The 23,374-nt window shown below is 43.9% G+C and overlaps 1 protein-coding gene across 1 annotated transcript in view; it reads right to left on the reverse strand.

Annotated features, from left to right (window-relative positions):
- Window positions 1–23,374, reverse strand: part of CFAP61 (cilia and flagella associated protein 61) — a gene marked incomplete at its 3' end in the record, with an annotated part of 235,177 nt that overhangs the window by 175,742 nt on the left and 36,061 nt on the right. The window contains exons 8-9 of the mRNA XM_079783836.1: window positions 22,144–22,303; window positions 3,501–3,595 (exon numbers count right to left, since the gene is read on the reverse strand). Of these exons, the coding sequence (XP_079639962.1) occupies window positions 3,501–3,595; window positions 22,144–22,303 (255 nt within the window). The remainder of the gene's footprint in view (window positions 1–3,500; window positions 3,596–22,143; window positions 22,304–23,374) is intronic.

Genomic DNA, 23,374 nt, shown 5'->3' on the forward strand with positions numbered 1-23,374 from the left:
ATATATAATGAACTGCATATATTTGAAGTGTACCTTTTGAAAGTTTTGACCTATGCATGCACCCATAAGAAATATCACCTTAAAAATAATGAGCATACACATCACTCCTAAAAGTGCCCCCACCCCCACCCCGTGCCATTCTGCAACCCAGGCAAACAATGACCTGCTTTTTGTCATTATGGATTATACTCAGAGTCTATGGATCGTCTTTTCTGCTCCATTAATCTATGTGTTGACCTTGACACCATTACTACACAGTCTTAATTCCAATAACTTAATAGTAAGTCTTGAAATCAGAAGCATTAGTCCTACAACTTTGTTCTTTTTCCAAAGTTGTTTTGGCTACTCTAGGTCCTTTCCACTTCTATGTGAATTTTGGAATCAATTTTTCCATTTATATAAAAATTCCTTCTGGAATCTTGACGGATTTCACTAACCAATATGCAAAGAATTGACATCTTGGCAATATTGAGTCTCCAACCATGAACATGGGATATCAGGATATCTTTTCAATTATCTAAGTCTTTTTACATTCTCTCAGAAATATTTTGTAGTTTTCAGTAAATACAGGTCTTAAGCATCTTTTCTCAGATTTATCTTTAAGTATTTTGTATATTTGTACTATTGTAAATAATACCTCAATTTCTAATTGTTCATTGCTACTCTATAGAGGTAAAATTAAACTTTGCATATTAATTCTGTGTATATTTAGCAACTTGCCAAAATACATATTATTCTAGTAGCTGTTTTATAGATTCTAGATGATTCTCTTTCAAATAAAAGAGAGTTTTAATTCTTCCTTTCCAATCTAGATGCCTATTATTTCTTTCCTTGTCTTTTTGTACTGACCTCAGCCTCCAGTATAAATTTTGAATGGAAGTGGTGAGAGGAGACATTCTTGCCTGATTTCTGACCTCGATGGAAAGCATTCAGTCTTTTACCATTAGGTGTGTTAGCTATATAGATTTTTCAAAAATAACCACTATCAAATTGAAAAAGTTCTCTTTATCACTACCTTTTCACTATTTGATTATCACAATATGGCATGTTTTCTTTATGTTTCCTGTGCCTGCTATTTGTTGAGATTGTGGGTTTGTTTTTATAAAATTTAGAATTTTTTTAGTTATTACTTCTTCAAATATTGTTTTATTCCAACTCCTCTCTCCTCTTTTTTATGGACTCCAATTATATACATATTAGGTACCTGAAGTCATCCCACAGTGATCATTTTTTAAAACTCTCATTCCTGTTTCAAGTTCACTAATCTTTCTTATTGCGATATCTAATCTGTGGTTAATCTTCCAGTGTATTTTTCAGCTCATGAATTGTAGTTTTATTTCTACAAGTTTTATTTGGGGTGCTTTTATATCTTTTATGTCTCTCCTTAATCTTTAATAATAACTGTTTTAATGTTTTGTCCACTAATTCTAACATCTGCTTCAGATCTGGGTTGGCTTCAATTGAGTCATCTCCACTTTATGCAACATGTATTCCCAGTTTTTGAGGCCCTGGTCATTTTTTATTGGATTCTGAACATTATGATTTAACCTAACTGGGTGATGATAATTTCGTATTACTATAGATATTCTTGAACTTTATTCTGGGACTCAGCTAAGGTACTTGGAAAAAGTTTGATCCTTGTGGTCTTGCTTTAAAAATGTGTTAGGCCTGGAGCCGTGCTCTCTCTCGAGGTAACTGTTCCTACTGATGCAGGACCCTGCTGTGCACTCTCCCAGTGCCTTGTGTCGTGAGGTTCTCCCGCCTGGCTGATGGGGTCAGGCACCCTTCCCAGCCAGTGCGAGCACTGGGCACTGTGAACTCTGATCCTTCTGGGAGGTTTGCTCACCCTGACTTTCAGTAGTTTCCTCATATGCATGAGCTGGTGACCCTCTGCTGGTGTAGAACCTCTCTGTGAAGCTCTCTGCCCTCAGGCACTCTGTCCTGCAAACCTGAGTAACTCGAGTCTCCAGGGACTTACAGATCTGTCTCCACAGTCCAGGAAATCCCCGGGCTCCCTGGGTTCCTGCCGCCCTGCGCTGTGGCCTGGAACTCTCCCCAGGCAGCACTGCGGCGATCAGAGGACTCGCCCGGCTCCTTGCCCATCACTCAGAGGTCACTCTCCATCGTTACCTGAGGAGCAGTGTCTTAAAAACTGTTATTTCATGTATTTTGGCCAGTTTTTAGTTGTTTCAGGCAGGACAGTAAATCCAGTTTCTGTTACTCAATTGTTGCCAGAATAGAATTCCCTTGCACAGAGTTTTGTTTTGCTTGTTTTTAAATTCCATTCATCAGCTTCATGTCCCTCGATCTAATCCATGACATAGGACCTTCTTTAAAAGATTCGGGTATCCCTCAGTCCCTTCTTCTGGGAGATTTCCCACCTTCTTTCCCACAAACTGAGTGAGGGCGCTTTCCGCTCCCCCAACCCGTAACCACCTCTTGGAGGCCGAGGCTGCTTTGGCCGCTTTTAGCACCGAGGCAAGTGCCTGAGCCATTTGAGCGCCCAACTTCTGTGCAGAGACTAAATCCGCACTGGAAACGCAACGCCCAGCCAGCCACAGACCGGGTCCTTTTGTGGTCTGTGGGAGAGGAACGCATTTTCCACAGAGACGATATGAAAACCGGGAGGAGAAGCCAGGTGGCCTAGTGCTAAGATAAACGTCCTCCCTCTTCTCCCAAGATTTTCTTTGCATGAGTTGATGGGCAAGGGCATGTTGCTTTGTCCGAGGTTGGAAAGGAGAAGTAAAAGAGTTGGGCACTACACCTGCCCCCGATCCTGGGCTCAGGGTGGGTTCTGGGCCTCGTGGGACGAAGGAGTCGGCAGGACCAGAGCTGAAGGAGCTGTGTCGTGACACCCGCCTTGAGATGCAGGCCACACAGCGCTGGTGAGGGACCAGGCCGACAGTGTTGGCCACGAAGCGAGCCTGGCTGACTGGCCTCCTCTGTTTCCGGTTCTCCTTCTTCAGGTAAGGGCGGCAGGAGCAGCACAGGCGAGCTCCGTCAGCGGCACCCAGGCAGCAGAAGGCGGCCGGGCGGGCTCCTGCTGGGGCCAGGCCAGGACAATGGAGCCAACAGCTTTCCAGGGAGCCGTGGTGGATGCTTCTGTTCGTTTGCAGGAAGAAAAACGCTGCTTCATTTGCATATGTGGACAGCGTGCAAGTCTCCTCAGACAGTCTGGATTGTTTAAGTGGCTTTCAATGAACAGCTGCCCCCACCTCAGCCTCCTGAGCTCAGGGAATGGGTGCGAGGGAAGGTAGAGCCGTATTCCTGGAGAAAGCAGTGAGGCTCCATGTCTTCCACAAACACGCCGCCTGCTTCCTCTGGGCTCACTATCACTGTCCCCCGTGCCCCAACTTCAGTGCTCTTAGTGATGGTGGGGCCTTTTCCGCATCAGACCTTAGGATTTCCCACAATAACCCGAGCACCAGGACCACCCATGACCAGCACCAGCAGCCCTTAGGACCACCCCGCCCCCCAGGCATGCGTGAATGATCTCTTACCTGGAAACTTTCCCTTTCCCTGCTGTCTGGAGTATCAGGTTCCTGTGACGTGAGTGTTAGCTGGGAATCCTGGCTGCTATGCCTGCGATAAGTATCTGAGAGAGAGAGAAAAAGAGAGGGGAGGGGGTATAGGAACAGAAAACAGATGATAAATATCTGCAGAGCCACAGGAAATCGGAGACAGCATAGTAGTGTTTCTAAACTGCGGCATGTCTGGAGAACTGTATTGCAGAGGACAGCACCATGAGGTGGGAAGAACAGGATCTTCACAGCCGACCCCAATTCTCACCTCTCTGTGCCCTCAAGGATGCCAGTGATGGGCCTGGTCTGGCACCAGGAGGCCTTCAGCTTCTGCCAGTTACTGAGCTATGTGATCCTTCCAGAAAACCCCCCCTCCCCCCACTTTGAAGTTCATAACACTGACTATCAACTTCCTGGATGGCAGGCTTTGAAATGATTTTAAGATAGACCATGGCCCAGATGGCTTAGCTCAGTGGTTGAGCATCGACCTATGAACCAGGAAGTCATGGTTCGATTCCTGGTCAGGGCACATGCCTGGGTTGTGGGCTTGATCCCCAGTGGGGGGCATGCAGGAAGCAGCCGATCCATGATTCTCTCTCATCATTGATGTTTCTATCGCTCTCTCCCTCTCCCTTCCTTTCTGAAATCATTTATCTATCTATCTATCTATCTATCTATCTATCTACCTACCTACCTACCTACCTACCTACCTACCTACCTACCTACTAGGGGCCCGGTGCATGAAATTCATGCACAGGAGTGGGGGTGTCCCTCAGCCCGACCTACACATCTCCAATCTGGGAGCCCTCAGGGGATGTCCTACTGAGGGCTTAGGCCTGCTCCCCATGGTTCTCTGCTCTCTGCAGACCTGCCTGCTTGACGCCACCACAGGCCCTGGTGTCTGCTCTCTGTGGGGGCCTGCTTGCCCTTAGCCACTGGGGCCAGGGGCAAGCAGGACCCTGCTGTCTGCTCTCTGGCTCGCTGCCGCAGGGGAAAGCAGGGCCCTGGTGTCTGCTCTCTGTGGGGGCCCTGCGGGGACTGCTTGCCCCTCGCTGCCATGACCAGGGACAAGCAGGGCCCTGCTCTCTGCTCACTCGCTGATGGGGACTACTTGCTCCTCACCACAGCAGCGTGGGGCAAGCAGTCCCCCACAGTCTGCTGTCTGCTCACTCGCTGCAGGGAACGTTCCCGCCCCGCCCCCAGCTGCTTGCGTGCCTGCAGGCTCAGAGTGCCTGGGTCCCAGGGATGTTCCCGCCCCACCCCCAGCTGCTCCGCGCCTGTGCACGTAGGCCCACAGTGGCCGGGGGGTCATTCCGGGACCCCAGCTACTCCGAGCCTACGTACAGGCTTACAGGCTCAGAGCGGCCTGGCTCCTGAGGACACCTGTCCCAGGGATGCAGGCCACTTAGCGCCAGCGAGTGTAAGTGGCCGCAGGGTGGGAACATCTGGTGCGTTGCCATGGCTACACAGCGGATGTTCCCATCCCGCCCCCGGATGCTCCGCGCCTGCACGCATAGGCCCGGGGGTCGTTCCAGGACTCCGGCTGCTCCAGGCCTACGTGCCGGCCTACAGGCTCAGAGTGGCCTGGGTACCAAGGATGCCTGTCCCCGGGACACAGGCTGCTTGGCGCCGACGTACGCACAAGTGGCCACCCTGCCCCCAGCCGCTCCATGCCTGCACATGCAAATTAATCATCCATCTTTGTTGGTTAATTTGCATACTCACTCCTGATTGGCTGGTGGGTGTCACAGCGGTATGTTCAATTTGCATATTTCTCTTTTATTAATATATATATATATATATATTTAAAGACCGCGGAAAAGACCACAATTAGCTGTATCTGAACGCCAAAGATTAGCACCAGGGCTGCTTGTCTTCTGACAATACTGCGAGCATACAGTCTGACAGGCACTCTTCACGTTTCTACTTTCTAAGCATTATTGCTGTAATAGGCTCTGAAAAGTCAATAATCAGGGCAATTTCATGTATTTAACATCACTAAAATTATAGTAGAAAACATTTTTCCATCTTCTCAAAAAAGCCCTCTTCTTCTCTTTCTCCTCCTTTTTTTCCTTACTCCTTCCTTCCTTCTTTCCTTCCTTCCTTCCTTCCTTCCTTCCTTCCTTCCTTCCTTCCTTCCTTCCTTCCTTTTCTTTCTTCCTACCTTCCTGTGTCTTTCTTCCTGCCTTTCTTCCTGTTGGTCTCTCTTTCTTCCCTCCCTCCTTTTCCCCTCCCTCTCCCCCTTTCTTTAACTCTCTCCCTCCACGCCCCTTTTTTCTCTCCCCCTCTTTCCTGTCTCCCACTCGCATGCCTCCTCTCTGGCTCACCCGGTGCCTACTCTGCTGGGAATTCTCAGCCATGACATCTGCTCTCACCCTGTGGGCCTTGGCTCAGAGCAGCCCTAGGATACTGTGCAGGGGCTGGCCCTGCCTGGAATGCTGCCACAGATGCAGAAGAGACTGGCCCTGCTGAAGGCCCCAGAGACACTGCTGCCAGCGTGGACCTGCTGCTCGTCTTCTTGTTTCTAACCTTTCCAATGGCCACATCAGACGCTGCGCAGCCAGAGGCAGCCCAGATCCTCTCAGCTTCCTCCTCTCCCACTGTTTCCTTCTAGCGCCAGCCAGGGCAACTGCCCCTGCAGATGCCTCTCAACCCCAAGTCCCCAGTCACTCATACCCTATACCTGCTTCTGGCAAAGATGTAGGTGAATAAAATAGAATCAAATTCTAAGAGGAAAATTCCATGCCCAGGGGGTGTAAAGGGCGCATACAAGGAGATACATCATGCTGCAGGTGCAGTGAGAGAGAACTGCATCCCACATAACAAGTAGCTCCTTTGGAGAAAAAAATGAGAGAGAAGTGAAAGTCTTAGAATCCCTCTTCTGACAGAGATACTTTGGAGAGAATAAAATGTATTATGATTCCAGTTCCTGCATACGTCCTGCTTCCCGCAAAACTTCCCAGACAGTCTACATGGAGTTTATAGAATTCTCATGGCAACAAGAGCAGCATAACATGCATATGGTAAAGTGTGTGAATTACCATGTGTATACTTCCATATAACAACTACCCAAATGAAATCTAAAGCATTTCCAGGGCCAGAAACTGCCCCACCCACAATCCTCCTGTCCAGCTAATACACCTCTTAAAGGTAGCTGCTATTCTGACTCTTATCATTGATTCCTTTTGCTCAGAAGCAAATTTTTTGTTGTTAATCCTCATTCAAGGACATTTTTTTCCATTTATTTATTTATTTATTTATTTATTTATTTATTTTAGAGAAAGTGGAAGAAAAGGAAGGGGAGAGGGAGAAAGAGAAAGATCAATATGAGACATATCAGTTGGTTGCCTCCTACATGCACCCTGACTGGGGCTGGTTACCAAATCTGCAACCCAGGTATGTGCCCTTGACCAGGAATCGAACCCATGACCCTTCAGTTCCTGGGCCAACGCTTTAACCACCAAGCAACACTGACCAGGGTACAAACTTTTTGAATTAAAAAAATATAGATAGCTCTCTATTCTTAAGCTGCACTTTATTTTTTATTTTTTAGATCTTTTCCTATTTTACGTTTTAAATTTGAAGAACTACATAAAAACACAACTAAAAGAAAACCAGACTTTCACTGGGCATAATTTATTTTATAATTAGGACAAAATTACTAAGAAGTCAGAAATCGTAAAGAATGGATTAGATTTGCAGTGAACTAATAATCCCAGTGACTGCACTGCTTCACGAGACAATTACCAACTACAACAACTAATTGTCTTGGCTGAACCATCCTGGGGTGTTACAGGTTATTATTAAGCAGCTACCATGCTCGTCCCCAGAGGTGGCTGCATTTCAGAATGGGGTGAGGTGATGCTATATCTCTCTTTCCTGTGTCTCTGGGGTTTTGTGAGGTTGAATTACTTAATTTTCACAGTGTGCCCTGAGATCCCCAAATGTGACACACAACCAAAACACACTTGGGCTGCAAATTTAATTGTTATTTTATTGCTTAAATCACCTATGTAGCTTAGAAGTCATGCACTAGTGCTTTATCCTAGTGAGAGTGAAGGCACAATTTGCTGGGACTTTCTAAGTGAGACGCTCATCTGAAGTGGGTTTACAACAAAGCTAATGGGGTTGGAGGTTCAGGCCCCTCCCTAGATTGGCCCCTCCCAAGTCACAGCTACTCCTGCATTCATAATTCTTCATTCTTTTTCTTTAAGAGGGCTCCCAAATTGTACAGACTTTAGGTCCCACAAAACCTGGCTCTGTCCTGCTCTTTACTAATAGGACTAATACATAGGGAAAGCCAAATAATACATTTTAAAAGGCATTAGGAAAAAATACAAGTATACAATCTGGTGATTTTTTTACATTTATTTTAAATATCAATAAAAGATTTATTAGTGTGATAAACTAATTATAAAAACATAAATATGGAAGAACAGGTAGTAAACAAAATTTTAAGAAATAAGAACAAAGAGTGGGCCAAATGTCTTAATGAATATTAAGGCATTATAAAGCCACTAGAGGCCCGGTGCATGAAATTCGTGCATGGGGTGGGGGTGTCTCTCAGCCCAGGCTGCACCCTCTCCAATCTGGGACCCCTCGAGGGATGTCCGACTGCCTGGTTAGGCCCGATCCCACAAACAGGCAGTCGGACATCCCTCTCACAATCCAGGACTGCTGGCTCCCAACTGCTCGCCTGCCTGCCTTCCTGATTGCCCCTAACCACTTCTGCCTGCCAGCCTGATCACCACCTAACCACTACCCTGCCAGCCTGATTGATGCCTAACTGCTCCCCTGCCAGCCTGTTTGCCTCTAATTACCCTCCCCTGCAGGCCTGGTCACCCTTAACTGCCCTCCCCTGTAGGCCTGGTCCCCCCCAACTGCTCTCCCCTGCAGGCCTGGGTTCCCCCCAACTGCCCTTCCCTGAAGGCCCGGTTCCCCCCACCTTCCCTCCTCTGCCAGCCTGGTCACCCCTAACTGCCCTACCCTGCAGGCTTGACCACCCCCAACTGTCCTCCCCTGCTGGCCTGATCACCCACAACTGCCCTCCCTTGCAGACCTGGTCCCTCCCAACTGCCCTCCCCTGCTGGCCATCTTGTGGCGGCCATCTTGTGTCCACATGGGGGCAATCATCTTTGACTACATGGGGACAGCCATCTTGTATGTTGGAGTGACAGTCAATTTGCATATTATTCTTTTATTAGATAGGATAGAGGCCTGGTGCACGGGTGGGGGCTGGCTGGTTTGCCCTGAAGGGTGTCCCAGATCAGGGTGGGGGTTCCCTTGGGGTGTGGGGTGGCCTGAGCAAGGGGCCTGTGGTGGTTTTCAGGCCGGCAACACCCCCCGGTGACCCAAGCGGAGGCCCTGGTATCTGGGATTTATTTATCTTCTATAATTGAAACTTTGTAGCCTTGAGCGGAGCCAAGCCTCCTGCTCGCTCCGTGGCCACAGCCATTTTTGTTGGGATTTATTTATCTTCTATAACTGAAACTTTGTATCCTTAAGCAGAGGCCAAGGTAGGCCAGGGCTGCGGAAACTTGGCTTCCTCCATCGCTGGGGGAAACTCAAGCCTCCTGCTCTCTCCAGCTCCATGGCTGCCGCCATTTTTGTTGGGATTTATTTATCTTCTATAATTGAAACTTTGTAGCCTTAAGCAAAGGCCAAGGCAGGCCAGGGCAGGCGTAAAGCTTGGCTTCCTCCATTGCCAGGGAAACCCAAGCCTCCTGCTCTCTCCGTGGTCGCAGCCATCTTGGTTGGGTTAATTTGCGTACTCACTTCTGATTGGCTGGTGGGAGTGGCTTGTGGGTATAGCAGAGGTACGGTAAATTTGCATATTACTCTTTTATTAGATAGGATATTATTAAAAATTTTACTGGCATAGAAATAGAACAAAATGAAATCCAGAAAAGAGCCAGACAATTACAAAATGTTGATGTACACTGAGTGGCCAGATTATTATGATCTCTGAACACATAATAACCTGGCCACTCAGTGTATATCCTATATAATAAAAGGCTAATATGCAAATTGTCCCCTCGACCAGGTGTTCGACCAGCAGGCAGGCCGGCCAACTGTCCATGTCCCCTCCCCCTGCCCAGGCTAGCTGGACCTCACCCATTCACAAATTCATGCACCGGGCCTCTAATTATACACACACACACACACACACACACACACACACTGAGTGGCCAGATTATTATACGTTCAGAGATAATAATAATCTGGCCACTCACTGTATGTTAAAGGTGGCATTTTGGATTGGTGGGAAAATAATAAACTACACAATCAACAGTGCTAAACATATGAGAAAAACTTAATTTGAGCCTCTATTTCATACAATACAAAAAAAAATTTTGCAGATAAATTAACAGCCTAAATATTTTTTAAATAGTTTGAAATCACAAGAAAAAATATAAGAATATACACTAATAAAAGTGAAACATGCAAATTAACCATCACTCCACTACACCCACCAGCCAATCAGGAGCGAGTATGCAAATTAACCCAACTAAGATGGTGGCTGCCATGGAGCTGGAGCAAGCCCGATCCCTGTAAATTGGCTTGGGTTGCCCCGGCGATGGAGGAAGCCAAGCTTCCTGCCCGCCCTGGCCAGCCCTGGCCTCCACTCAAGGCTACAAAATTTCAATTATAGAAGATAAATAAATCCCAGATACCTGCTTCCAGCCAGCCCTGGCCTCGGCTCAAGGAGGAACTGAAAAAGAAAAAAAGCCCCTTACCCAGGCTGGCCACACCCCCATGGGGTGAGGGTCCCTGCTGGGGAGCTTGTTCAGTCTGCAAACAGCCATCAGCCCTCACCCAGGCTGGCCAGGCACCCCAGTGGGGACCCCCACCCTGAAGGGGGTGTGGCCAGCCTGCAAACAGCCCTCAGGCTGGCCACACCCCCATGGCCCAATCCCTGTAAATTGGCAGTTGAACATTCCTCAAGGGGTCCCAGATTGGAGAGGGTGCAGAATGGGCTGAGGGTCCCTGCTCCCCCCCGCACGAATTTTGTGCACCAGGCCTCTAGTATCTCTATAACCTTGGGGGTGGAAAATTTCTTCCTTAAATGCAAAAGGCATCCCTGGCTGGTGTGGCTCAGTTGGTTGGGCATTATCCCATGCACTGATATGTTGCTGGTTCGATTCCCAGTTAGGGCACATACACAGGTTGCAGGTTCAATTCCCGGTTGGGTTGCATGCAGGAGGCAACTGATGTTGATTTTTCACCCTCCCATATTCAGGCCCTTTTCCATGTAGTATCCTCTCACTCTGATTCTGGGCTCAGCCATGTGACCCGCTTTAGATTGGTGACATGAGTTACTTCAAAGCCTAAACCTCAAGAGGCTTTTTGTGTTTCCATTCAGCCTCTTACACCTCTGATGCCACCCTGAGAACATGCCCAATCTAGTCTGCTAAAGGGAAAAGCACATGAAGCGGAGCCAAGGCCATCCTAGATCAGCCAATACACAGCCAGCCCAAAGACATGTGAGAAGATACTGTCAAGATCAGCAGCGCTTCCTAACTAAGGCCACCTATATGAGAAAAACATGTTTATTATGGTATGTAACTGTGCTTTGTATTTGTTTATTAGCAGCACTATTGTGGTAATGAATTATTGATGATGTAGTCATAAAATATAATAGAACTGATTAAATCCTGAAGCTAGTTCTTTGAAAATACAAATTAAACAGACTCTGGTGATATTTTTTAAAAAGACATAAATAAATAACACCATAAATGAAACATAGAAACATAAGGAATACATATAAAGTAAGATGGTAGCTATAAGAATATGAAAAGTAAACAGACCAAATACTCTAATTAAAAGATAATAGTTGTCATACTAAATTGAAAATAACAACCCACTCTATGCTGTTTACAAGAGACACATCTAAAATGTAAGGAAGGATGAAAATAAAAGAATAAAAAAAAAGATATGACATACAAACATGAATCAAAAAAAGCAAGTGTGGCCATGTTAAAATCAGAAAAAGTAGACTTTAAAGCACAAAAGATCACTAGAGATAAAGAATACTTCATAATTGATTTTTAAAAGTTCAAAGAAGATTTATAATGATTTAAAAATTATGCACCTAATAACAAAGACGCAAAATATATAATGAAAAAAGGATAGACTACGAGTAAAAATCAATATATCCATAACCACATTTTCTTTATCTATTTGGAATCTTTTAGTAATTTTTTTATTACTAGGTTTTAGTAATTGCATTGAAGTCAGATAACCTACTCTGTATGATTTTAATCCTTTAAAGTTTGTTAAGCATGTGGTCAATTTTGTAAATGTTCCTTCCTTGAATCCATGAAAAGAGTATATATCCTATTGCAGGGCTCTATATGAATCAGTTACACTTGTTAACGTTGTCAAACATTTTATCTTTATTGACTTCATCACTGGTTTGATTGATTCACCTATATATATAAAAGCCTAATATGCAAAGTGTCCCCTCAGGAGTTTGACCACTTACTATGACCCGTGCTGTTGTGGGGAGGCCCGGAACGAAGGAAGGCCCCGGCTGGCAGCCAGTAGCCGGGAGAGGGAGGCCCAGGCTGGCAGCCGGCAGCCACTAGGGATCCTACCAGTGCACAAATTTGTGCACTGGGCCTCTAGAATGCAGTTTGTCATTCTGGACCAGGTCATTCTGCTATGAAGGACATATTGGCACAAATGGGGAAACCTGAACGAGGTCTGTGGATTACGAGTTGGACGCTAGTAACATACTCAAGTGAATTCTTTGATTTCGACAGATGTTTGAAGGTTGTAAAGGACTATGTCCCTCTGTGGGAAACACTAAAGTATTCATTGGTGACTCAGCATAAATGGTGGCAACTAATTTTCAAATGGTTTAGGGGGGAAAAAAAAAGGTACCTGCAACTTCTCTATGAATTTAAGATTGTTTTCACATTTTAAAAAAGAGAAAATAAATTTTTAAAAAGCATTGCCTTGATGTCCTTTCTGTGACAGCCAATTTTGTCATTTTAAACAATTACCCCCTAATGTTCTTCATAGCACAAGTTTCTTAGGTAGTTTTACTTGTACTTCAGTTCATTTTGCATGGACTTTTTCCACATAAGATTTATTGTAACCATGTCCCCTCACTATTGGTAACCTTCTTAAAGGCTACTGCACATCTGTCCAGTGGACACTCACAAATTCAGCAATGCCTCTCTTATGAGAAATTTGGGGTTTTTTAGTTTGTTTATTTATTTGGATATTTTTGCTTGTTCATTTATAGCATTATGATTAAGCTTAATGAATAGTCTTGAATATGTATATTTTTACAAGTTTAATACTATTTTCTCAGATTTGCCACAGTTGAGGTAAAAGAATATGAACATCTAATGGGTTCTGATAATCATTTCTAAATTGCATTCCAGAGTGTTGAATTAGTCAACCTTCATAGCTGTCAGAAACTCTGAGTTAGGAAGCTTCTGGCCCAGAATGGACTATCTTAATTACAACACCTATTTATAACTTAGTAGGCAGAAAAGGGGAGCAAAAGATCTTGGGTTTTAATGTGCAGTTCAGTTTTAGGGAAGCTGAATATTTTCCCAAACTTATTATAAATAATGTATTTTTGGGTAGTTAATTTTGTGAAAAAAGTGTGTGTGTGTGTGTGTGTGTGTGTGTGTGTGTGTGTACACATATATTTTTTTTCAATAACTGTCTAGGCCCAAGAGAGAGCTGCTCCCCTTGGAGTGCCACATCAGCAAATGGAAACAGATCTAACCTTTGTGTCCCTGTAAATGCTCCTCTTGACCAAGAAATGCAGTCTATCCAGTCAGCTAATCCCCAAACAGCAAATCGAATCTGGGCTTTATGCTTATTTTCTTATTCTTTCTCACCCCAAACAAGGTTGATTTTGTGGCTCCAGCTAATTGGATATTTTCTATTTTTCTCTTCCTTGTTCTTATTCTGTATCCCCTAAAAGCTTCCAGCCTTCTGCCCCATTCTGCAATTCTCCAATAGGAGTCTATCCAGTTTATGAAGTATTAAATAAAGCTTGTTTACATCACCTATATTGTCTTCTTTAATCATTTTTAACAGTATGTATGCATGTGTGTGTGTGTGCATATATATTTATATATACATACATACACACTGAAAAATAGAAAATCTGAACATATATTAATAACCTTGAATGGAAATGGAATGTCGCCAAAGAGGAACCTGAAGTCAGAGCCAGCTTCCAAGGTGACTGCTCCAGGTTTTGCACTGAGCTAACCTATGCTCTCCTGAAAGTGTGCAGACACCAACAGCCAGAGGACTCTGCAGTGTCGAAAAGGGTTGCAATCCAGCAGCAAAATAACTGGCTTCATGTTGGGCTTAGAATTAATACATTTTCCTTTGTTTGCTGCCATGTGCAAAGACTATGATTTTTAGTAATTGCTTCCTTAGTTGCTTTGCTCAGATTAAATTAGGTAGATCCGTGATATTTTAAGAGTCTCACAAACCCTGTGTAAACAGACACAGAACTCACAGTGACCCCAATGCAATGGGTGCAGCCCACAGACAGCCAAGTTCATCAGGGGGACATTCAGAGTGTTCACTTGCAAGCAATTGATTTTCAACAGAAAAGTCAGCAGGATCAAGCAGCCTGTTGGGATGAAAATCCCCTGAATCACCTCTATCACCATGTTTTCTAGTAACTGACTCCTGACACCATATAGTGTAATAGCCAAATTACTATAATTATCCAGCCACACAAGTGGCATATCAACATTATTTTAAACATGGATTTTTTTTGCATAATCTTTCATTATCATCATTCAGCCTACCATTTGGAAATGGAAAACAACAACAAACTGTGATCTCCAACCAGAAGAAGAGAGGTCACCAAAGAGAACAAATAAAAGGGCTATTTACATGTGAATATACTAAGTGAGATGTGTTTTACAGTTAAATACACTCTTGAAATTCATTAAATGCCTTCTCCCCTGCTTCATAAATGTGGGCAAAAGAGACATTGCCTACTGAGAAAATAATCCCAGCACATAATGATCATAACGAATATAAATAAAGCCACTTTCCTTTCAAAGACCTCAAGGCTCTATATAAAAATGAATTTGCATTTCTACCATTGTGAAATGAATGTCAGGTGACGAGCACAGCCTAGCCATAGGCCATTCCCAGTGCTTACAAGGAGTGTCGGATGCGCCTTCTAGTCGTCTTGCTCTCTGCAAAATAACAAATTCTTAAGTGGGTGCCTTAAGAATCATTTGGTGCTGCTGTTTTAATATTTTGAAGTTTTTTTTATTGTTGACATTATTACAGATGTCCCACATTTCCCCCCTCTTTGCCTCCTCCACCCAGACCCTCCCCTTCCTCTGACCCTCCCCACATTATTTTCTGTGTCCAGGGACTATGCGTATATGTTCTTTGGCTATTCTCTTCACCTTCTTTCATCCCGTCCAGCCCTCTCCCCTCCCCTCTGACATCTGTTAGACTACACCATATATCCATGACTCTAGTTCTACTTTGTTTGTCACTTTATTTTTTGCCCTGGAAGCATTTACTGTCAACCTTGGAGAGAAACACATTAGTCTGGGCATAGATCTGGTATTACTTGTTTTGTCAACATCTCTAGCAAAGCATTAGTTAATTCTAGAATATCAAAGTTGACAAGAGTAGCTAAAGTTTTGGAAGAATGAAATTTTGTCACCTTTCTATACTAAAAAGGTATTTAGTGGTTAAAAAAAAAAGACAAAATTCGAATTATAACAAAGCATGTATGAGCATTAAGTAGAGTGGACTCTGTTACCAATGTAATAGTCATTTAGACAGACATGAGCAGAGCAAGGACGATGGGTCAGGTACAGAAGGTCATCAGGGTGGAAAGTCCCATGTGCCTAGCAAGGGGCAAAATTGGGAAAACAAGGACCTCGCCCCCAGAGTAACCTTTCCTCCCCTAGCCTGTCATGGTCATGAGGTTTGGAACTCCTGACCTCTCCTCCCTAACGATAACATCTAGGCCTTAGTTGTGTTTCAGCTCCAGGCCCAGAAAAGCAGCAAAACCAGACAAATGATGCCATGGCTGCCTCAGGACCAGCTGCATTGACTAATGACATCCTGCCCTGGCGCTGACCAATCAGTGGAGACACTACCCTGAAAGGACACACCTGGAAAGCTGATGAATATTCTATTGAGACCCTCCCCTGACCCTTCCCCTAAGATTCCCATCTGCAAGAGAGAGAGAGAGAAATACCTTCAACGCAAGGGACCCAGCTCTCTCCAGGGGGCAAGCCCAGGCCATTCCCTCCCCACCCTTTCCTCTAAGGGAGACTTGCAACCAGTGGAGCAATGGGCAGTGTCAGCTCTTCCCGGGCTAACCCCCTAAACCTGTCTCCAAGGCCCCTTTTCTCTGACTTCCCAGTGAGCTACAGCAGCCCAGCCTGGGCTCTCCTGCTGCTTCTTCTATGTTGAGCCCTCCCTTGTTTCAGTCCTGTGTGCATTTGCTGCGGCCAGTACATTCTTGCTTGCTCTGCTGCACTTTGTCTCTTGACTGAAATCTTTCCTTCAAGAAGACAAGAACTGAGGTCTCGGCGTCTCACAGGTACCAGCACCACCTGCATTACTGCTATAGCCTTGTAGACGTGGCCACAGGGCTCCAGACAACCATTGACACAGGACCCTAGGTGTTATGGGCTAAATTAGGTCCCCACAAAATTCATGTTTAGGTCTTACCCCCAGCACCTCAGAATGTGTCTATATTTGGAGATAGGGCCTTTAAAGAGATAATGAAAGTAAAATGAGGTCATATGGTGGCCTTTAATCCCATATGACTGTATCCCTGTAACAAGAGGAGATTAGGACATGGACAGGGACAGAGGGAAGACCACACGAAGACATAGGGAGAAAGCAGCCATCTAGAAGCCACGGAGAGAGGCCTCAGAAGAAACCAACCCTGCCAACGCACTGATCTCAGACTTCTAGCTTTCAGAACTGTGAGAAAATAAATGTCTGTTGTTTAAGCTCCCCAGTCTGTGGTACTCTGTTATGGCAGCCTGAACAAACATAATACAGAGTCCTAGTGGGTCACTAGTGAAATAACTACAGAACACACTGGATATTAAAATAGATATTCTGAGATACATAATGCAAATATTTTGGCAGAAATACTGCTATTCTCTGTAGACGAGTGTTTCACCCATATTTGAAATCCACAAAGTAAACTAGAAGGCAACCAGGCATATAAAACAGAACCTTGGGAAGATGGACTAAAAGACCCATCTTTTATTTTATTGAGACACAATAAATGGTTTGATTTAGCCATTGTTTCTTAGGTCGGGCACATGGAGAGTGATTCCAGATGTTTCCTACCCCTACAGAGGTGAGAATCTGAGGTCAGAAGCAAATGTAAGTTCGATGAAAATAAATTTAAGACATAAAGAAACATTTCATGACAAAATGATTTTTTTTTTCATTTAAAAGGCAGCATGGCTATGTTTTATGTGGAGATGTTATGAAAATTATATTTTGAAGGATCTTCTAAATGTATAGTAACCAGCACTTTTCCTGGATGAGTTGGTTATATTGGTGAGGGCTGTATTGGTTATTCTTTTGAAAGCCCACCATTCTGTTATATAAAATTGTAATTCTCCCTGCCAATGGCACATTACATTCCACAGAGATCCTGTATGCTAGGCCCCAGTGGTATGATAAGATTCACAGATCTGAACCTTGCAGGCCTCATTTAAAACAGATCCCTGCTCCCCAGGTCATACTAACCTACATGACAAACAAAAGTTTTGTTTCTTCCTTGTTTCTATTTTTTTTTTAAAGTAGAAAATGTGGCAATGCCAATACAGCTGTGGAAACACACAGGCTGTGACCTATTTTGCCTTATGCATTATCAAGAAAATTGCTAGCTCAATTCTGATTCCAAAGTCTTCATTGTGCGATACAGTGAACAAGACACAGCTTGCTTTGCAAAGGCTGGGCAGGGCCAGTGGTGGGGCCAACTGGGAAAAAAAATACTATTTTGAGCCATTGTATTGTCACTGAAGGAATATATTCATAAACTGCCAGGCATATGGACTATGTTGATATGTGTTCACTAAGTATTCAGAGGCTCTTAGCATCTGTGTTTCTTTATGAATTCTTCCAATATTCAGAGAACTTGCTATTTCTATACTAGGCACTCCACTAAATAAAAACATACACTTTTATCAGATTTTCCTTACACTGGGACAAAATCTGTATCCTTAGACATTGTTCCCATTGGTCCCAGTTTGGTCCCAAGATTTAATAATTATAAACGAAAATTTTCAAGTCTGTGAAAGATTATATATGCAAAATGGAAGATTAAAGATGAAAACATATACAAATTAGTCAAGTAAAATGCAAATTGAATGTGCTCAGTTACACTTTTTAAATGCAACATTAACTTCGGATATGGCTGGTAGGATGGACAGCAGGCTGATCAGAATGTGTGTGAATAGCTAAAGGAGAGCCACGGTATGAGCTTAAGAAGGTTGAGCTGGGACGTTCTTCTGCCTGGAAGGGTTCAGGCTGGTGTAAAATTGCAAGTTTCACAGCTGGTGGGAAAGACCTGACCCTGAGTCCAGGATCTGAGAAGCAGCAGTTTATTTGAGAGGTGATTCCCGGAAGCACCAGGAGGGTGGTGAGGGAGAGAGAAAGGGAAGGTAAAGTACGAGTATGTGTCATTGCACAGCTCACCACTGTGGACAGCTGGAACTTAACTCTGTGGAGGAACTGCGGGAAACAGTATAAAACTCCTGCCTCCCAGTTCTCCCACCGGAAGCATGGGTATTTATGCCCTGACTACTATCACTTGTGTGTTTTCACAGCAGCGTCTTGGCGTGGGCTCCCTGAGAAGCAGACGTGGAGTCAAGGATTCCAGTTCAACCATTTACCTGGGAGCTGACAGAGAAAACAGTAGTAAGGGGGCAGTGCTGTGAGACAGGGAAGGAGAGCCTGCGCTCGGTGTGTTAATTCCTGGCAGTCCTGGCCTGCCTCTGGCACAGGGGAGAGTGGCCGGCCAGTTCCAAATCCCACAGACGCAGAGGTGAAGAGTCCACAGGTGGAATTTGTTCAGAGCACACACACAATAGTCTTGAGGCAAGACAGAAAGAAGTTAGGGAAAAATCCCGACAAGTGGGATGAGGAAGTAGGAAGGGACTTCACAGGCCAGTGAGCCCTTTCATCAGAGCCCTCACTACCACATTTGACACCCCTGCCATGGTCACAGAAGTCAACAACAACAGGAACTTGCTACTGTCAGATCATTCCAAGGTGGAGATAAAAAAAAAAAAAAACTGACGAGGGGCCGACCCCCAAACTCATTATATCAGCATTATAATGAAAATCCACACCGCGAGTAGAAGGAGGTGGCCAAGGAGGACCAATACAAGAACAGACCATATTAGGTACAAGACCCCCACCCAACCCGAAGATGGAGAAAGAATTTGGTGCCACAAAGTTCAAAAACCGGGATCACGTAAAATCCCAGGAACTGACCATGTGCACAGCTTACTCCAGCTGGCCTGCATCCACTTGGACATGCACTCTTGCTTCTTTCAGAGCAGCGCCCGCACCCTGACATCTCCCTTTCTCTACCTGAATAAAACTTGCTTTTGTTCTTACTCCGACTCGATCTTGAAACCTTTCCTGCATGAGTCAAGAGCCTGGAGGTTGCCTGACACATGAAAGGTCCGGGACCATGCCAGGCAGGGCCAGTCCCCCATTTTGCTGGTCTGGTGACAGTCCTAGGGATATGCCACTGAGAACCCATTAAAAAGTGCAAATCCAATACGTCGTTGAAGTAAAAAAACGGACCGTGTATCTAGTGTAGTAAAACCCACTGGAGTTTTCAGTCAAAGCCATCTTACATAAGTTACCTTGGCAAGCAGAGAGGGCGGGAGCTGGGTGCTGGGTTAGCCCCTGATGAGCTTTAAAACCTTGCATGAGCTTAGGCAGGTGTAAAAAGGAAACCATGTCACCTATCCTAGCTCTCCCATCAACTTAAAGGAATAAAATGAGAAGATACATATGAAAATCCTTTGAAAAAAAGCACTGAACAAAATACAAGGTATAAGGCACAATGATGTATGCCCATCTGAACCAAGAATTTTAGTTCATATTTTAGAGAAATTATATTTCCTTTAACTTGAGACTTTCATCAGAAAAAACATGAACAGGAGATCATAGAATTTTCTCTGGAGCCTCATTCTTTGTTGTTGATAGGAAGATGGCAGCAAATGTGGTGATGACTCTTTTCTTAGACATAATGAGCTGTTGATTATTTGTGGATCCATCCCTGAGTTATTTGGAAGGCTACAATAGTGCTCCCTAGTGAAAATTTCATAATCATCTTTGTGTCAGTGAACATAAAACTGGATTTTCAAAAATAAACAAGGCACAGAAGATAACACAAGTTTCCTCATTTCCTTAATGTACCATCCTTTTTTGAGATCAACTAATTTTAAGTAAAAATATTAAAGGCCATAGAGAGAAATAGAACTTCTTTCAGCTTCCATATCTCTGTGGGCTTTTGCTAAACAGGGATATACTAGATTATGTGTGTTTTTAAGTCTAAATTTTAAATGTTGTTCTCCCCATAAGTTTCCAAAATAGGAACTTTCCATTCATTCTATATATATCTGGCACAATCATCAGTAGCCTCAAAGCTTCTCAGGAACACACTGGAAAAGACTATATCATTTCAACCATATATATATAGTTTTATTGATTTCAGAGAGGAAGGGAGAGGGAGAGAGGGATAGAAACATCAATGATGAGAGAGAATCACTGATTGGCTGCCTCCTGCACATCCCACACTGAGGACTGAACTTGCAACCTGGGCATGTGCCCAATCAGGAATCGAGCCATGACCTCCTGGTTCATAGGTTGACACTCAACCACTGAGCCAAAGTGGGGGGGGGGGGGGGACAACTTAAAATTTTTTTAGGACTTACTCTGTACTTGGCACTGAGTTAAGTACATCATGTAGATTCTAACATTTAATCTTTCCAACAGTTCTTTGGGTTAGAGACTATTTTTTATCTCCATTTTATACATGAGAAAATTGATCCATAAAACCTATTTAATGCCACTTTCGGTAAGAATTTATACATTTGAAAATGACAATGATAACTTATGACTGAAGATTGCCTCATGCTGAAAAGTTCCTTCAGTGCACTCCAACATCTCTTTGCTAAGAAGCATGGGCGAGTCAGCCTTCACTATTAAAAAACAATGACCTTGCCGAAACCGGTTTGGCTCAGTGGATAGAGCGTCGGCCTGCGGACTGAAGGGTCCCAGGTTCGATTCCGGTCAAGGGCATGTACCTTGGTTGCGGGCACATCCCCAGTAGGAGGTGTGTAGGAGGCAGCTGATTGATGTTTCTCTCTCATTGATGTTTCTAACTCTCTATCCCTCTCCCTTCCTCTATGTAAAAAAAAAAAAACAAAAACAAAAAAAACAATGACCTCAAATCTCTCTTTTGGGAAGAGTACAGTCTTCAGTGCAAAAAGGAAACCGCCTCTGCATCGGTGGCTGGACATTCAGATGAGCTCTGTGCATCCAGGCACTTGGTTTCCCATCAAGGGAATGACGGCACGTGCCATTGTTTAGATTAACAAGAGCTTTGCCACCACCCGGTGTGTTTCTCTTTCTTTCTTTCTTTCTTTCCTTTTTTTTTTTTTTTTTTTTTTAACAATCTTGATATATAATCTTGCAGAAACAAGAAAGTGGAACAATTCAAAATGCCCAGATTTTAACTTGGGAAGACTCAAGTGGGTGAAAGGCCAATCACAAAGAAGTAACAATTGCTAACAACAATGACCAACATTGATTGAGCACTAGAGTAAAGCCCTTGACGTGGGTGATCTCAGTGAAACTTCACAACTCCTTTCCGTGGGAGGTATCACTATTATTCCTATTTTACAAAAGAAGAAACCCTGGTGTAGAGAAGTGAATTAACATACCTTGCCTGCATCTGTCTGATTTAAGAACCGAAACATTTAACTGCAAAGATACCCAGGAATGCAGTAAGATCTCGTTAAATTAAAATACCAAAGTTTGAGATTACCTAATTTCACTTGGTGAAAATCCTGATACAGACAATGTTTTAAAATCAATTTTGTTATTTCAGATGGGTAGGAATAAATTAAGCAAGTTAAAAATGGCTATTTGCTTAAATAGGCCAGTACTATTGAAAAAATAATAATTTGCTAACGACATAGACACAGAAGCACTAACTAGTAGGATTAAAACTTAAAGGCATATAGAACTTCTTGAGTTACTGATTTGAAAAATTCACTCATTATAATTATGCTTGTATGTATATGTAAAATCATTAAATATTACCAATTATTTCACCATAAACAATCTAAAGGCAGACATTCTGAATTTAGGAAACCTTAAACTGCAAGGCCACTATGTTTAACTAAACTAAAATTTAAAATTTAGACTATCTGAGCTCATGGATATGTGCGCAATGATTTGATTAACCATGGGAAGAACCTATACCTTAAAGAGAATTTCAGGAGGAGACATAAAATTAGTTCCATCACTTAGTAAAACACAGTTGTGTATAGGCATAGATTTAATTCTTGACATGTTCCTGTGATAGCCACTGTACCTTGACTTTCTTGAAAGATGAAGTCTCGTGGTGGCTCCAGAACATCATCAGGATGTGGGACACAGAATCCGTGGAAGGGCCCCAAGTCAAAGCACTCATGTAGGAGCTGCATGTTCACTCGTGAGCACACGCTCATGAACCCAACAGCTACACCTTCCACCTGAAACATCCAAAATATCTAGTTAGTCTATCAGACCTCAAATGGATTCTCAGCATGAAACTTTCATGAGTCCATAGCATAGTGGGTGATTGGACCAACGTAGTTTGGCAAGTACTTTGAGGCATTTGAGGGAGGGAGCATTGCTTTCCTTCAGCAGCTCTAGTGTCCAGCAAAATGCATGGCACACACAACACACTCAAAACAATCCTATATAATAAAAGCCTAATATGCAAATTATCCCCTCGACCGGGAGTTCAACCAGGAGTTCATCTGGGAGTTCGACCAGGGGATGGGGCCAGCAGCCAACTGTGGGAAGGGAAGCCCTTGCCAGTGGCAGCAGGCAGCCACCGGAGGAAGGGAGGTCCCGGCTGGCAGCCGGCAGCGGCTAGGGATCCTACCCTTGCACAAATTTTGTGCACTGGGCCTCTAGTGTTCAACAAGTGACCGTGATCAACAATCCTAGAAATGGATAGCTAACATAGGGAAGCTGCCAGAGAGTTCTTGAAGAAAAACTATTTGGAACTTAACATGTGCCCTCTTGGCCCAGGCAGTGGGCCTGCCCATATCCTTTGCATTATCCCACTGCCTGCCTAGCCTTCTGTCCACTCTCCTCCTCGGTACCATGCACAGTTCTCAAAGACCAGCCATTGTTCCGTGTCCATCTGATTGACTCCCGATTCAGAGAAAGTTCATGGTCACTCACTCCTTACCAGGTAGGAACTCTTTGATTTTCTTGAACTCATTTATTTGCTTAGAAGGTCTCATAGGGAGGAGATGTGAGGAAAGAGGTTTGGTGGAAAGGTCTGAGCAAAGTAAACTCATGGGTCTAATCTAAAAATGCATCTATCACCTTCCAGCATCATAACAGCTACCTGTTTGAACCTCTTAGAATGGTCCCCATGATTTTAGGCCTTTGATGAGAAAGACACAGGTAGGATTAAGAATGTGATAGTGTGATATAATAAGAAATTTATATTTGGTCTTCATCCCTGATCCAAGAGCAAGCTCCTAAAACACTTGCAATTTCCTAAAAGGTGCATTTTTTGTTTTTTCATAATAGCCCTTTTCAAG

Source organism: Cnephaeus nilssonii (assembly GCF_951640355.1).
Source record: "Cnephaeus nilssonii genome assembly, chromosome: 11".
NCBI classification, from domain to species: Eukaryota; Metazoa; Chordata; class Mammalia; order Chiroptera; family Vespertilionidae; genus Cnephaeus; species Cnephaeus nilssonii.